Source organism: Labrus bergylta, chromosome 21 (assembly GCF_963930695.1).
Source record: "Labrus bergylta chromosome 21, fLabBer1.1, whole genome shotgun sequence".
NCBI classification, from domain to species: Eukaryota; Metazoa; Chordata; class Actinopteri; order Labriformes; family Labridae; genus Labrus; species Labrus bergylta.
The window spans coordinates 21,080,170-21,092,467 of NC_089215.1; the positions used below are offsets into that span (position 1 = coordinate 21,080,170).

General features: G+C 40.2%; 1 protein-coding gene across 1 annotated transcript in view; it reads right to left on the reverse strand.

The window, feature by feature from the left end:
* Positions 1-12,298, reverse strand: part of LOC109994693 (cytohesin-3) — a 35,118-nt gene that overhangs the window by 1,298 nt on the left and 21,522 nt on the right. The window contains exons 8-12 of the mRNA XM_020648145.3: positions 11,515-11,663; positions 11,112-11,223; positions 6,641-6,717; positions 3,713-3,784; positions 3,019-3,173 (exon numbers count right to left, since the gene is read on the reverse strand). Of these exons, the coding sequence (XP_020503801.1) occupies positions 3,019-3,173; positions 3,713-3,784; positions 6,641-6,717; positions 11,112-11,223; positions 11,515-11,663 (565 nt within the window). The remainder of the gene's footprint in view (positions 1-3,018; positions 3,174-3,712; positions 3,785-6,640; positions 6,718-11,111; positions 11,224-11,514; positions 11,664-12,298) is intronic.

Below are 12,298 nucleotides of genomic sequence, written 5' to 3' on the forward strand. Positions count from 1 at the left end.
TGATTTTTCCAAATTTGTGCGTAATTAATATTTCCTCAAAAAATCGAAGAGGAAAAAAAAAAAAACATCAAATCTCAAACATTTTGTGATGTGATTAATATTTCCTGCCTATTTTGGCATGAGCTCAATGTAGTTCTTGTTGTACTAACTTGACCTTAATCTGTCTCGTCTCCATCACTCATCTCACCAAAAAACACATCGTGCTTTTTGTCTGCAGTGCATTCTGGGAGATGTACAAAGAAGCCTGTTTGCTTTGATTCTGTGCTATTTGCACCAAATCCTGACATTTACAGTGATTTGTTACACCTCTGAAGACGTCTGGTCTTCAAACTCGACACACTTTGCTGCCACAAAAAAAAAGCAATAAAAACGTTTGTCAACTCGTCACTATAGAGTCATCTCTGCTGAGAGGTTTATCAATCAATTGTACATTAAGCTCAATAAGTGTGATGGGTTTTTGTCGTTATCTTTGGCTCTGATGTCGCCACAAAACTCATCTCTTTAAGAAACAAAACAACTACTTTCCTTTTTTTAGAAAAGCAGATTTTTTTAAATTTATCTAATCACTAATGTACTCAAGAAAAAGTTTACCGGTAATTAAATTAATATTGGTGAAAAATTTGCAAAATACTGATTTGTCTTTGACTACAGAAACCCTGCATCTCCCATAAAGTTAGAAAGTTTTATGTCTTATAACTGCTTCTCAATCCAGTGTTTAAAGTTTTTTTTTGACTAGTCGCTAACTCAAAATAAGTTAGCATTTTCGCTGAGAATATTCTCCTCCTGCAGTCTGAAGCACTTTGTGAGCAGTCAAAAACAGTCAATTAAAAGCCAACTAAATCAAAACAACAGCAGAAAGGCACTAAAACGCTCAACAGAGCTCCAAAGACTAAATGAGTTGAGTAATAAACATTTGTCTTTCTAAGTAAACCCTTTGACAGTTGACTGATATGTTGTCATCACAAATAGTTTCTTGAAGTTGTTTTGGTGTGTGTTAACGCAGATCAACAGCCTCTCATGCATTCTGTACACACACACAAATCAAAGCTTCATTTCTAAAAGTGTCCTCACACACACACAACCACACACTGATGATGAGAAAAACTCTGAGTAACCTGCTGCTTTCCCAGCAGAGGAACAGTGGACACGCTGAGAGCACCAGTATTACACTTGTGTGTGCACAGAAAACATCAAGGGGCGGTTTCTAGCCGTGCAGATGAGTCAGGTGGGACTCTGTGTGTGTGTGTGTGTGTGTGTGTGTGTGTGAGTGTCTGTGTGTGTGAGAGAATCTGCTGACCACGGGACAGTCTGCCGCCCCGGCAGCTGAGTCAGATGAGAGTGTGTTTCAGGCAGCACAGCTCTGTTTGTCCTGCTGAGTCCAATCTGTGATCTGTTTTGTGAAGGATGAATTACTAAAGAGCCAGACTTGAGTAAAGGGACAAACATGAAACTAGACAATTAATTTGGTAAAGGTGAACGTCAGCTAATTAAATATAACTTGAGAAGTAAAAAATCCAAAATCCCTTGACCAACACATTTCCATTGATTTAAATTTGATTAATAATAATTCTACAATAAAAAATGTAAAAGTACACTTTTAGAGGTTGACAGAAATGTGAAATCTCAAATAAAGTACAGATACTCCCAGAAAATACTTAACTCCTGTAACAAAGTACTAGAGCTGGGCAATATATCAAGTTTTTAAGATATATGGATATATTTTCAAACAAGCTATAGAGTAAGACAATATATTTAATATGGATATAGTTTATGTTGCATTAAAATAAGGTTATAGAGGTGCCAGTTCACCTTTTTCTCATCTCACTGATGATGACTGACTGTCTGTCCCTCTTAACTCTGCTCCTCCTCTCGCTCTCTTTTATTGTATTTAAGGAACATTTTATTTTATAATATTACTTTTTAAATTCACAAACAGGTAGTTTATTTTCCTTGTGTTTTCACTGTTAATAAAATACATATCGATATATATCGAGTATCGCCTTTCAGCTAAACAATATGGAGATATGAGTTTTGGTCCATATCGTCCAGCCCTACAAAGTACTATTGCTGTGTATCATTACACCACTGGCCCATAGTGACAAGAGGGGGCGTGCAACTGGACTAAAGAAAACACTCCAGGGTCACACTTTCATTTTTGCACTAGTGTGAAAAGTGTAACACAGACAGCGTGTCATATGAAGGTCAACAACCTAAATCTCTTAACCCTCCTTTTTCCCAATCACTTTAACTGTGCTCAAAGCAGCATCACCAGCGCAAGATTTCCAGTTAACTTAGCCTTTAAACCCATCACTGTGTTTAATGGATACACATATGTCGATGCTAAACAGTTTATAGATATCATTAGAGTGTGTTAGCGTTAATGTGTAATATGATTTCTGCTGTGATATTGATCATATTTGCTGTTAAAGCTGCAGCTGAGAGGACGATATCCAACCAGCTGATCAATTACCCACCAGGTCCAATTTACTGCTGCACTTTTACTCGCTTCCTGGTTAACAAGAGAGCGTTTGGATACGACAAATCAGCTGCAGAGGCTGCCAAAGTGTGTGTGTGTGTGTGTGTGTGTGTGTGTGTGTGTGTGTGTGTGTGTGTGTGTGTGTGTGTGTGTGTGTGTGTGTGTGTGTGTGTGTGTGTGTGTGTGCGTGTGTTTTCTTTGCTAATCAAATGGAAGTGAGCTTTTCCAGCCGGGCAGAAATCACCTCAGAGTGTTATCTGTGTGGAGGTGTGAGAAATGGACTCACATTTAGTCACCAGTGTGTGTGTGTGTGTGTGTGTGTGTGTGTGTGTGTGTGTGTGTGTGTGTGTGTGTGTGTGTGTGTGTGTGTGTTTTTCATTAAGCTAGCAGCTCTGTGTGTTTCAAAGAGTGTGTGTTTGTACATGTCGGGGTCTCACAGTCAAGGTCAGACATGAGAAAGTCTCACATGGGAGCAGCCTGGTGTTGGCTAAGTGCCCTCTCAGTGTAAATGGATCCACATTAACATGCGCGCTCTCTCTTACTTGATGGATTTGATCCACTCCTCCTTCTCCTCTGGCGTGGGGGCCGATATCCTGTACACAACGTGGTTGCCCTCGACGACCCGGCCGTCCGCCTCTGTCTTACAGGCCTTTATCACCTGACCTTTGTGGTTGGGGTTGTAGAGTTCGAAACAGTTCTGGGGGAACACATCAGGAGGGAAAAATAAAGGTTTATTATAAAGTTTTTACAAAGTTGATGTTCTCTATACTGCCCTAACTCGCCAGAGTGTAGAACTGAGAAAAATGACTTTAAAGTCTTTTTTGTTGTCCAGCCAAACCGCGAGTTGTTTTGGTTTCATGCTGATGCTCAAGGGCGACATCTACTGGATCAAAGAAACGCATATAAAGCCTTTAAGGTACTCTTCTCTTCATAATCCTTAAGTAACAGTTTGCAACTGATTTTGTAACGCCAAGGTAACTATGACTATCAGTTAATGTTTTCAGATAAAACACACAGGGCATAAAAGTTGTTGTTGATGATGTGTGTAAGTTTTCTACTAGTTAATAAAAGTCACACAAGAATAACTCAAGTCAAGAATCAACTTAGATAGAGGGTAAGGATTGCCGATCTAGCTAACGTTATATTAATCTACGTTTTTCTAAGTTACTGCATTTTGCCTTTGTAGGGCAGATGAAGATGGATTCAGAGATAAGGAGTCTGGGGGTGAATCCTTACAGGTTTCCTGGGCTCGTCCACCTCTCTGATACTGAGGTTCTCCAGAGGAATAATCCCACGAGGCTCTTTGTCCTGGAAACACACAAAGATGACAATCATCACCAAAAGAGAGGAACCAGAAAATATTACATATCACATTTACTTCTTATTTAACTTAGGATGTTTTCACTGGACCTGTGCTTTTTTAAAGGGATTCTAAGGAGGGGGGGGGGGAGTAGTGTGTCTGCAGATGCTGAAGAAAAATGACAAATAAACCAAATCTTTAATCTTGTAAACTGAAGTCAGTGAAGACACTTCCTCTTTACTTCACTGTTATCATAAATGAATGGATCATTTCAAACCGTTTTGCTAGCTGTTTATATTAGCAGTAAAATAACAGCAGGTAAGATGAAGGGTGGCCTCATCCATCCTCATCATCTTCTAGTTAAATATCTTCCAGTAGAATAAATATATTTGAATGATTTTTCGGTCAACCTTTAAATATGGCCGAAAATCCAGTCACAATTTCTGTTTATCATTTCCGTTTTATGAGCTGTTCTCAGAATGTAGTTGTATGTAGCTAATGCTAGCATGCTAACACACTGAACTAAAATGGTGCAAAGGAAAATAACATACACGTTTAACATCTGAAAACAGCTCAGGATTTTCATTTTGATGTAAGCATGCACCTGGGATGTTCCTTAGTTCTATTATTTCTTAGGGGATCAAAATGCATGCAGGAGAAGCAGAGTATAGTTTATATTGTTTGTTATATGGTAATAAATATGCAGTCATTTTATTTGATTCATTACAAACTACACTTTTCTCACAACGTGTGGCTGGTGGAAAATGACACTCTGCATGGATGTTATTATCTGAGCAACTTTATAAAGCTTGGAGTCTGAAAACCAAAATGCTAATGTTGCTATAGTTACCTTTTTATGTTAAACACAGGAATGTCTGAAGAACTATTTTAAAATCTCAAATAGCCCGACAGCATCAAAGTCAAAATCCCAATGGTGATAAAAACACACTGGAGGTTTTTTATAAGTCCTGGTCGCGTGGAGGACAGCCCCCGAGGGAGCCCTGCACCTCCATCCTCCAGTGACTGCTGTGTGTCTGCGGGGCCAGATGTGAGGTGTGTGTTTGTGTTTGTGTGTGTGTGTTGAGGGGGTCCTTGAGGAACAGCCCCGCGTCCTGCTTATCATCTTCTTACTAATAAGGGGGCACAGCAGGGGGAGGAAATGCCCTTGGACAGCTGCTCACAGCTGGCTGTGTGCGTGTCTTTTATGAGTGTGTGTGTATGAGTGTGTATGAGTGTGTATGAGTGTGTATGTGTGTGTATGAGTGTGTATGAGTGTGTATGAGTGTGTATGAGTGTGTATGTGTGTGTATGAGTGTGTATGAGTGTGTATGTGTGTGTATGAGTGTGTATGAGTGTGTATGAGTGTGTATGTGTGTGTATGAGTGTGTATGAGTGTGTATGTGTGTGTATGAGTGTGTATGTGTGTGTATGAGTGTGTATGAGTGTGTATGAGTGTGTATGAGTGTGTATGAGTGTGTATGAGTGTGTATGTGTGTGTATGAGTGTGTATGAGTGTGTATGAGTGTGTATGAGTGTGTATGAGTGTGTATGAGTGTGTATGTGTGTGTATGAGTGTGTATGAGTGTGTATGAGTGTGTATGTGTGTGTATGAGTGTGTATGAGTGTGTATGTGTGTGTATGAGTGTGTATGAGTGTGTATGAGTGTGTATGTGTGTGTATGAGTGTGTATGAGTGTGTATGAGTGTGTATGTGTGTGTATGAGTGTGTATGAGTGTGTATGAGTGTGTATGAGTGTGTATGAGTGTGTATGTGTGTGTATGAGTGTGTATGAGTGTGTATGAGTGTGCCCCTGCTCTGTTGTGCCTTTGCGTGTGCTGAGGCTGAGGGATTGATGCATGTAAGCATTTGAAGGTTTTTTTTTTTTTTTTTTGGGGGGGGGGGGTTGCTGGGTTCTGGGGTAAAGTGTGGGGTGAGGGGCGGCAGGGTAAGGGGAGGCACTTGGCTGACGGCTTAGCAGGGCCAGATGTGTGGCGGCGTAGACTCTGCAGATGTTTCCCATAATGCTTCATGTTAATTGCTGGAGTGAGGTTCATTTAGGTCAAAGGGGCTGCATCTGTTAAAGAGGCAGAGCTCGAAGGCAAAGACCCCAGACCCTACGTTCAACTATGTGTGTGTGTGTGTGTGTGTGTGTGTGTGTGTGTGTGTGTGTGTGTGTGTGTGTGTGTGTGTGTGTGTGTGTTTGTGTAAGGTATGTAAGAGGGACATTGATTGGATTGCTTTGATGCCTTCTCGTCTTAATGTTTTCGTTTTACAATCTGGCAGTGCTTTACTCGTCTATACCATTATATCATCAGCTCTCTGGAACACATGGATCTAAAACTATACACATTTTGAAAATAATTGTAGAGATTCTTTGAGGCGTTTTGACATTTTAAAATGTGCTTTTTTTACTCTCTTGTTAGTTACATGAAAGGGTTGATACCAGCTTGTTAGCTTAGCAAAGAACAGCGTATCATCTTGTTGCAGGGTAAACCATGAACACTCCATGAAACCATGGCCAAGAAATATTCCTGCACAGAATCCTCAGAAAACTAAGGAAATTGATATTTTTAATGTTAAATTTTGTGACAGATTAAAAAAATAAAATACATTTTATTCATTGAACTTAGTAAGATTCTTTTTTTTAGGTTTGGACAAAGCTAGGCTAGCTGTTTGCAGATAAGCTAAGTTAACCTTCTCTGAGCCGTAGCTGAACAGATAAGAGAGTGGCATCAATCTTCTATAACTCTTTATCATGCGATCATGTCACATACAGTCTGCTTAACAAACCATATATAGCCTTTATTTGCAAAAGATGCAGTCACGTCAGACACACATAATCCCTCGTCTAACAGCAGACTTACTGTCGTGTATTCAAAGTAATAGAGGCAGTTGTCGGTCAGAATGAACCACCGTCTCTTCCACGTCTTCACCCTGCCGCCTGCAGAGAGAGAAACACACGACATTTGAGTTCAAACTGGGGGAGAGGGGGGACATGTCGAAACCTAACCTGCTGGAGACCTTGCTCCACGTGCCACATCTGGCTCTGATTTTCAGTTTTCTGCATTATTAGGCTCAATCAGAGGCTGGATTCTCTCCTCCCCCCGTCTCAAGAGATCCACGCCTGGGGAATCAGCTCAGTGGGGAGGGGAGAAGGGGGGGCGGGGGTCTCATGAAAACTGGTCCCAGACGTGTATCTACATACATGTGAAAACTAAAGCAGGAGTGAGTGGGGTTACACATTCGATTGTAGGAATAATATCATCAGCGACAAAATCTCTCCATCTGCCTCCATCATCAGATAAAAGTAGATTATCAGGCTTATTGGATTTTCCCGTCAGTGATGCAATGTGCTGTTTACCTTTGTTATCAAACTAAACACAATGAGGCTGATGTCAGTGCGTCTCCTGCAGCACGTGCACAATAATACGTTTTGCTGACATCACAGAAAGAGCGCCGAGCAGCCGCTACTGATGTAATCAATATGTAATGTTCGCTTGACCCAGATTTTCATTGTATACGGGAAAGCTAGAGTAAAATGCAGCATCTATATTATTCATGAGAAGTGTTGACTTTAAGATGCATCCATGCATTTTACTCAAGTAACAAGGACGGAGTTAAAAAAAAATAAATCGCCTATTTTGTTGGGGCGAATCCACAGACACATTTTACTCAGCCAGTTTTTTTTTTTTACCACAAAGCAGTTTATCCTGCTTAGCCATATGTGAAATTTCATCTGCAAAACCAGACATTTAATATGAAATTTAACTGCAGGTTCAGGTTTTCATGCTTTCAAAATGCACATTTGTCATTCACTTAGTATTATTGAACTAAGGATCAAAATGTTTCCCCTGAGTATAATTTAGTCAAAAGGTTATTTGTTGGATGTATTTGAAGAACAGCCACAATAAAGCACATTGACTGGTCATTTCATAGCAGTATTGATTCAATTGGTTAGTTTACTAACTGAACACTTAATAGAATTAAATGCCAGATGAGTCAAATCATGATTCTTTCACATTGCTCCTTTGGGGAGTTATGTGAAAGATTAGCAGAGTAGAGGAGGAACAGGAAGGGTCTTTGTCTTTTTAAAGTGTGTCTTGGTGAGCAGAAGGGGGCGAGACATCCAAACTGTGCCGAGAGCCTACTGCGCTACTGTGGCTCCAATTGACAGCACCAGCGCCTGTCAGGATTTTGTGTTCACTTTAGTTCAACGGGAAGAGGTGGATACACATTGTCCCTCTTTTACTGTCAATGGTTCAAATGAATATGGACCATGTTAAAAATGGTGGCATCTGTCCTTGTCTTCTTACTCTTTTCCATCATTAAAACCTGGACCAACAAAGTGTCAGTCTAACCTCTAAACAGACAGTAATCCTTATGATAAACAAAAAAAAAAGTCTAAATAATAATTAAGCATGCTTTACACACTTGATGATGAGGGATTCAGACATGGCAGCAGGCTCAACCCTCGCTAACAGTATGGTGTAATGAGAGCTTATGAAACTTCAGCGGTGCAGCAATATGTCATATTGAAAAACCTGACAGGCTAGCAGAGTGCGTCATTCACAACTAAAAGAAAATCCTCTCTCATTAGGCGGGGAGTCTGCTGGGGGAACTAAAATGAGTGTAGAATCCACTAATGAGATAAATGATGTGGGAAATGCAGCTGAAAGCAGGAAGAGGATAAGCAGGCAGTAGTGCTTGATACTGAGGTCTGTAGGAGTGTAAATACAGGGGGAAAAAATCAAGTAAGGGTCTCCTTCATTTAAATGTAATGTCCAGAAATGCAGAAGTGGGTATGCATCCCCACTAGCCCGATACTTCACAGGAGCTGTGTGAGGCACAGGGCAGGTTCAAATGGTGGGAGAGTCAATCAAGCAACGTTAGCCTTATTATATAAGAATTTCTTGCTCAATTGCTTTAAGGTTGTTGTAAGGGGTGTACTGTCCCTTTTTAGCAACTTTAAAGACCTAGTGAAATACATTTTAGAAGTAATCTTTAAGCGTTCTTGGCAACAGTTGCAAAAACGTACACAATACACTCCTATGTCTGTATGCTAATATGCTAACATTTAAGCTAGTAGTTAGCTTAAAACAGTGTTAATTAGTGAGCTGAAGAGGATTTGGGGCTTAATTTTGTTACCTTTGGACCTGGCCTTGCTAGCTTTTTAAAGTTATTTATCGTTATTGTGCTAAGCTAAGTTTAGATGGCAGCTAGAAATTTGACCTTTCAATATTCGATTGACCTAAATTCTTTGTCTAGTAGCGATTTAGGGGGCAAAAAAGTCTGTTCCTTTTTTTTTTTCATTATTTCCTCAAAAATGTTCACATTAATGAAGTTGTCCTTACAAATGGAGAAATTAACCGATTAAACTGTTAAATAAAGTCAAATCAGTAATTTTGACAAATGGTATTCGTGGGAACATCTGTAGCCTAATAATTACTTTTCCTGGATACACACAGACATGATAGGCTATGTTTGTGTGCAGACAGTCAAGATATTATAGAGGAACTTGCGTGTGACACTGTAGTCTGATGAGGTCAACAGTTACTCATGTGAAAGCTTCTTGGGACAAAAATTAGTGACCTGCTTGTGCACCAACTGAGACGAGCCCTGTGCGTCATCCAGCTACTCCAGAGGCACAAGAGGAGACCAGCCAATCCCCATGCAGAATGAGAGAGACCACTGACCTGATGATCGCCTTTGCCTTTAAATGCGACAATCCACCGTTTCACTATGTTGCTCAAAAACTGCTCTAAATAAAATAAGCCAACTAAATGAGGTGGCTAGCATGTTTCAGGGGCTCGGTGTGCTGAGGCAGCCAATGCCTTTATGAGGGACTCTGTTATGAACTGGGAGGATGGAGGAAGGAGTGTGACCTACCTCCTAATACAGAGATTCAAGGAGGAACAGCCATCACAGAACAGAACAAAAGTTGAAAGGGTGAAACGTTAGAGAGAGGGAGCGAGTAACAAAAAAAGCACAGAAGGTTTCTAAACAAGCACAAAGATCACCATGTCATAGAGACATGGAGTGAAAGTGTAATTACAAGAAGCAGCATGCTTTAAGAGAGAAGAGAAGAAGGAGAGAGACAGTAGCCTCCGAGACAAAACAAAGACGAGGTATCTGGATGAAGAGAGAAAGGACACATCTCATAGCATTTTTGGCTAACATCATGAGGAGAGTTTGAGGAGGACAGTTTTGGCGGAAAAAGCGATGATTTAAACCAGTTAGAGAAGCAGAGGAAAGTTCCGAAAATAATTAATTGCTGTGTTAGCTTTTGTTGAACCACAACCACTTTATAGCCTAGCTATGCTATACGGAGCATAAATTCATGACTGAAGATTATCTTCGTTTCCTAACAATAATAGTTAGCAAAGAGCCGGTTAAATAGTAACGTTTTTGTGAACTAGCCGCCCGTGACCAATCAGTTGTTGTAATACAGTATGTCCCACAGTTGTAAGCAGGCTAACAGAAATAAGTTGCGAGCCATAGGCCTACTATTAGTTGAGGGAAGTAATACCAGGCCCAATGTGCTTAAAGCTAAATGCTAATACTGACATGCTAAAGCGCTCACCCTTCGATCGCCGACCTAATCTTAAGCAGTTTGCTAACATTATTATGAATTTATGCCAAGGTAGAGCAGTGTCATACACAATGGATGGTGTTACACCACTTTTGACAGCTTTCTCCATTTTGGACTCTTATTTCTGTCTATTTCATCTTTGTTGCCCAAGAGCTTTCAACCTCTAAAGGCTCATTTATGCTCTACGTCTGATACGCATACGAAATATTGACGGCGCCTTTTGCCTGTACTCTGCACTTATTTCATCCGTATTTCTGGAATGTTTTTCAGAAGCTTATGGAGACAGACCAAAAAGTTGAAATACCACCTGAAATCATAGGTGCAGCGTCGAGCAGTGTAGCCAATAGTTCAAGCCAGACCAGCAAAACACAACCAAGAAGAAGAGTTTGGAAAATGGCAAAAACCTTTTTTGAGAAAGCATTGTGCGAGTTGGTTATGAACTATAAAGATATATGTGATGTTAACCTGCCCATTGGACAACGTCCATCCTACAGTAAAGGACGCATGGGAGTATATGGATAGTGACCATTATATCGTTTTAAATGTATGTGTCTAATTTCATATAAAGGAAACATAAATGAGCCTTTACATGGTTACTTGACAGCCAATCATGAAATAGTTTCACAAAATCAAACAACACAAACACTCATCCCCATGAAAATGAAGGACACTGCTCGACAGACGGGCTCTGCTGACATATACAGTATATATAAACACGATACTTTTCTCTCAATTAATGTACATACCAAGCTTTAAGAGCCAGCCTTCTCTGTCGGGATTGAAGAATGTGTGCGTCAGATCATTCCCATCATCCTCTGGGATCTTGAATGGCTCGTTTTTGATGCTGTCGTAAAGATTCTGCAGATGGGGAGAGTTACACTATTTATCAAAAATGAAAACGGTGGAGGTAACACATCATTCTCATGGAGTAGGTGTGACAGAGCAGTCACAAAGATCAATCATCCCACTCAAAAACACACACACACACACACACACACACACACACACACACACACACACACACACACACACACACACACACACACACACACACACACACACACACACACACACACACACACACACACACACACACACACACACACACACACACACACACACACACACACTCTACAGATATACCCTCACCCTGAGAAGCTCCTCTGGCAGATCTCCTCCTTCATTGATGCCTCTGTTCATTGAAATGAAGCGTTCCACAGGGGGCTTGTCTCTGACGTTAGGGTTGTGTAGGCTGGTGTTCAACATGATGATAGCAAATGACAGCACATAGCAGGTATCTGAGAGCAACAGAGAATCGAATGTGTTAAAAGAGAGTATGTCCTGCTGTGGAGACCCCATTTCAATTTGGTAATAACACGCTATTCATATCTTAATATCTATTTCCTAGTGTGAAGTATTCTCAACAACCTGATTGAATGCTACTACAAGTCTCAAAAATAATAAGTTTCCCTCCTTGAGGAAATAAAAAAATGTCCCTAGTTAATCAGTGTATTGTTTGCTAAATTTGAAAATATAAAATGACATGTTAAATATAGGTTTTATTTTCCATTTGTATTTCTCTATGGTGATTCATCTCTAATGTGAAACAGGGAAAATGTTTGTAGCAAATGTAGTGTAACATTTTAAAGCTTCAATTTTAAAGCTCTCGTACAAATAACAGGATATCATCAGCATAAAGAGACACCTTTAGTTCATCTGATGTTATTGACGGCAAAGATGATCCTGATTCCACTAAATTGAAATGTTTCTTTAATTGATCCAGCACCAGACTGGTATAGGAGCAAGAAAGATACAGAAAGACACTGAGGAAAAAAAAGGTTAAGTCTCTCTCTATTTATGAGACGAGTGGATCTTTAGAGTCAGTCAGCCACGTCTGGGGTGGGGGGGCAGGGCTTTTTCTCTACTCCGTGTT